The 3,758-nt window shown below is 30.1% G+C and overlaps 1 protein-coding gene across 1 annotated transcript; it reads left to right on the top strand.

Annotated features, from left to right (window-relative positions):
* The first annotated feature begins 1,221 nt into the window (after positions 1-1,221).
* Positions 1,222-3,203, top strand: LOC137821888 (cathecol O-methyltransferase 1-like). The gene is made up of 4 exons (XM_068626682.1): positions 1,222-1,752; positions 2,180-2,490; positions 2,603-2,667; positions 2,783-3,203. Exons 1-4 carry the CDS (start codon positions 1,343-1,345, stop codon positions 3,077-3,079), a joined length of 1,083 nt encoding a protein of 360 aa, XP_068482783.1. The 5' UTR covers positions 1,222-1,342; the 3' UTR covers positions 3,080-3,203.
* Positions 3,204-3,758: the final 555 nt, after the last annotated feature.

Below are 3,758 nucleotides of genomic sequence, written 5' to 3'. Positions count from 1 at the left end.
GACAGTAGTTAATTGTATGAATCATGATGGTCTTCCTTCTCAAATTTTTATTCCATTCTTTTCAATATAAACTTCTGAATAATTCAAAAGAAACCTATATATAACATATTGTAAAGTTAACTCAACAAAAAATTTACAATATATTATTAAAGAAAATATATATATTCATTAATGAAAACACATATAAAAACTATAAGAAAAAAAGTGGTTTCTTTTTACATTATTCGAGGTAAAATTTTTTATTAAGTTATTTATCTAAAGTTACACGCTAAACCATTCATAAAAAAAACATGTTCTTTAAGGATTTTTTAATTTCATCTTTTAGAACCTCGGTTAAATATAATGGGTTTAAGAATCTCCATACAATATCATAAGTTTCAAAACCTCCGTATAATATTTAAAAACATAAAAAAAAAAATATCATAGATTTAATTTTAAAGATTTTAACTATAAGATAGAGGTTTTTAGTTCACAATTTTTTTATTGTTTATTGATAATTATTATAAGCCACATTAAAAATTCTGTGGTTTAAATTATCCACCTTTTATGACACATGATGTATAATATTTGTAAGTTACATTTCTAAAAAAATTTCCTTCTATTTTCAAAATAGAAAAATTTCCATATTTTTATTATTTTAGGTCACACTACTTTTCCCGTGATGCATTTTTTTTAAAAGTCATTTCACAAAAATGTAGCTTAAAAATCATGGCTAAAAAATGATGATCAATATTGATTCGTAAGTCATGTTTGTTTTACAAGAGAGTTACCATAGATAGTTTCACTAAAATAATAAATATTGCAGTAATTATTCATAATTATTTTTATTATAAAAAATACACATTATATTTACTTTAGCTAAACAAGTATCATTTATTTTAAATTCAGAGAAATTAATTTTAAATTATTTATTATCATTGAAATATGTTTATTCAAAAGAGAAAAATATTGCATGAACACATAAACAGTAAAAAAAATTACATTTGACACTGTTTATAATAATATAATAATATTATTAAATTAAAAAATAAAATAAAATATTAACTTATTATAACGGGAAATGTGTGTTTTTAGGGTTGAATGTGTTAATATATAGCAGCCTATTCAAAACTATAAAATTAAAGAAGAAAATTGTTTAATTTGTAAAAAAATACCTTAAAAAAAAGCACTGAAAAAGGAAGGTTAAGGATAAGATTTTTTCCCTTTATATATAGACCTCTTCTTTTTTCTTCCCTTCTCTTCTCTTTCTTGTCTTCGTAAGGGAAAGAAGAAGAGTAGTGTGTAAATATATACTAGTTTAAGGTGTGGAAGTTGTGAGTGATTTGCAGGTGTTCAAGTGGAGATGGCAACCCTTCCAGATTCAGAAATAGAAGATGCAGAAAGCTTCTCGCGAGCCATGGAGATTGTAGGTTCGGTGGTCCTTCCGATGGCAGTGCAATCGGCGACGGAGCTGGGAGTGTTTGAGGTGCTGCAAGAAGCGGGAGAAGGTGCTAAGCTTTCTGCTAAGGAAATAGCATCAAAGATTAGTTGCAGTAACCCAGAAGCAGCCTCAATGCTAGATCGTCTCCTCGCACTTCTTTCTTCTCACTCCATTCTTAACTCTTCCCTCGCTTCCGACCACCGTGTTCCTCCCACCTTTCACCGGCTCTACACCATGACTCCCGTCGCCGCATTCTTTGTTCCCAATTCTGATGGAGTTTCGTTGTGGCCCGCGATGGCCTTGGTCCAAGACAAAATCTTCCTACAAAGCTGGTTCAACTCACTCTCTTTCAACTATTATATTATTTTTTTTAAAGGATCAAAACCTTCAATTGATCTAAAGTAAAATCTTAAAGAAATCCAACACTTCACTCTTAAATTATACCAAAAAAACTAGTGATGATTCTCTACAAACTTTGTCATGGTCTGTGTGCAATTTGTTTGTCGTTGGTCACAGTTTTGACTCCTTGATGTTGCAATCTTTCATTCTCTCTCTTGCTAATCAAAGGGATACAATAGTTCAAATTTAATGCGGGTGATAAGTGTTGTGATAAAATAAAAGAATAAAGCCACATGATTGAGTCAAAACAGGGTTTGCTATTTCAGCATTATGATTGTATGCGATCTGCTAAATTATGTGATTGGAAGTAAATGTTTCTTCATTTGCTCAAGTGAAATAAGTTTGTTTATACATTATTAGGAGTGAGCTGAAAGATGCAATTAGGGAGGGGGGTATTCCATTCAACAGGGTTCATGGCACTCATGCTTTTGACTATCCACGTTTGGACTCAAGATTCAATAAGGCTTTCAACACAGCAATGATCAATCACACCACTTTGGTGATGAAGAAGGTTGTGGAATCCTACAAAGGTTTTGAGGGCATAAAAACACTGGTGGATGTTGGTGGTGGTCTTGGAATCAACATTAACTTGGTCACTTCTAAATACCCTGATATTCATGGCATCAATTTCGACTTGCCTCATGTCATTCGAGATGCTCCTTCCTATCCTGGTATCACCCTTACACGTTCCAATCTAAATTTAAAAAAAAAATATGTTCTTTTCGTCTTTTGAAGACTTATTTGGTCAACTTTGAGATTTTACAAGACAATAAGATTTTGCAGGAGTGGAACACGTTGAGGGAGACATGTTTGAAAGTGTGCCTAAAGGAGACGCCATATTTATGAAGGTAAAGTGTCAGTGAGGAGGGAAATATATGAATAATAGTTGGTTGAAAAAAGAGTTTAGTTCAAACTGATGCATGAGTTATATTCAATGGGGTTTGACATTAAGTAATTGTACAGTGGATACTTCATGACTGGAGTGATGAACATTGTGTGAAGCTGTTGAAGAATTGCTATGATGCAATTCCTGATGATGGAAAGGTGATAGTTGTGGAGTCAATTCTTCCAAAGTTACCAGAGACTAATAATGCTTATAAGGGGGTTGCACAAATGGATGTTGCGATGATGACTCAGAACCCAGGAGGTAAAGAGCGATGTGAAGAAGAGTTCATGGAATTGGCAAGAGCAGCTGGATTCAGTGGCATCAGATATGAATGTCACGTCAACATTTTAGAGGTTATGGAGTTCATCAAGTAGAAGAATCTGTCTCTTATCATATGAAATAAAAATCAATTTTAAAGATAAAAAATAATTAATATTTTTTATCAGTGAATATATAAAATAAAATAAATGAAACATTTTAGGAGTGTTCCAACCCTTATACATGCATTATCTCTACAAATACAATTCACCAAAAAATCAACAAACACATATACCTAGGATACTTTGGTTGTAAGACATAAAAAAAAAATTGGGAGTTATAGTGACTAAATTAAAGAATATTTTAAAATCTAAATAATTGGTAGTTTAAACTTTGGTAGTTAATTAGAGAAAACTATTTAATAATGATAGGAACTAGTTTAGAAACCAAAAGTTTTTTTAATTTATAAAATGTTTCTAATTTAATCACTATAACGAACTAATTATTTTTTGTTCTTAAAATTAGTTTTTATTTCATGAATTTCTTTAACTGAGATAATTTCCTTAGTGTTATTTCTAATTGCTTGTTTATGTGTTTCATGTTTGTTTTTATACATTTTAAAGTAACAGAATAAACTCATGGTGTGTAATATATTATGTTATATTCACTTTTCATATTAATAAAATAAAATTAAAAAAATTAAAATATGTAAAAGATAAGATCAGACCGCTTCCACTAGAGTTTTCATCACTTTATTTTTTTATAAAGAATATTTTATTTAAACTTATGATTTAA

Source organism: Phaseolus vulgaris, chromosome 9, assembly GCF_000499845.2.
Source record: "Phaseolus vulgaris cultivar G19833 chromosome 9, P. vulgaris v2.0, whole genome shotgun sequence".
Classification (NCBI taxonomy): Eukaryota; Viridiplantae; Streptophyta; class Magnoliopsida; order Fabales; family Fabaceae; genus Phaseolus; species Phaseolus vulgaris.
The sequence above is the reverse complement of the archived record's forward strand: the minus strand, read 5'-3'. Positions and strand labels throughout refer to the sequence as shown.

Coding starts and splice junctions, on each gene's coding strand:
- LOC137821888 (XM_068626682.1), top strand. CDS start 1,343: ATGGCAACCCTTCCAGATTCAGAAATAGAAGATGCAGAAAGCTTCTCG. Junction 1,753..2,179: donor AAAATCTTCCTACAAAGCTG/GTTCAACTCACT, acceptor ATACATTATTAG/GAGTGAGCTGAAAGATGCAA. Junction 2,491..2,602: donor AGATGCTCCTTCCTATCCTG/GTATCACCCTTA, acceptor AAGATTTTGCAG/GAGTGGAACACGTTGAGGGA.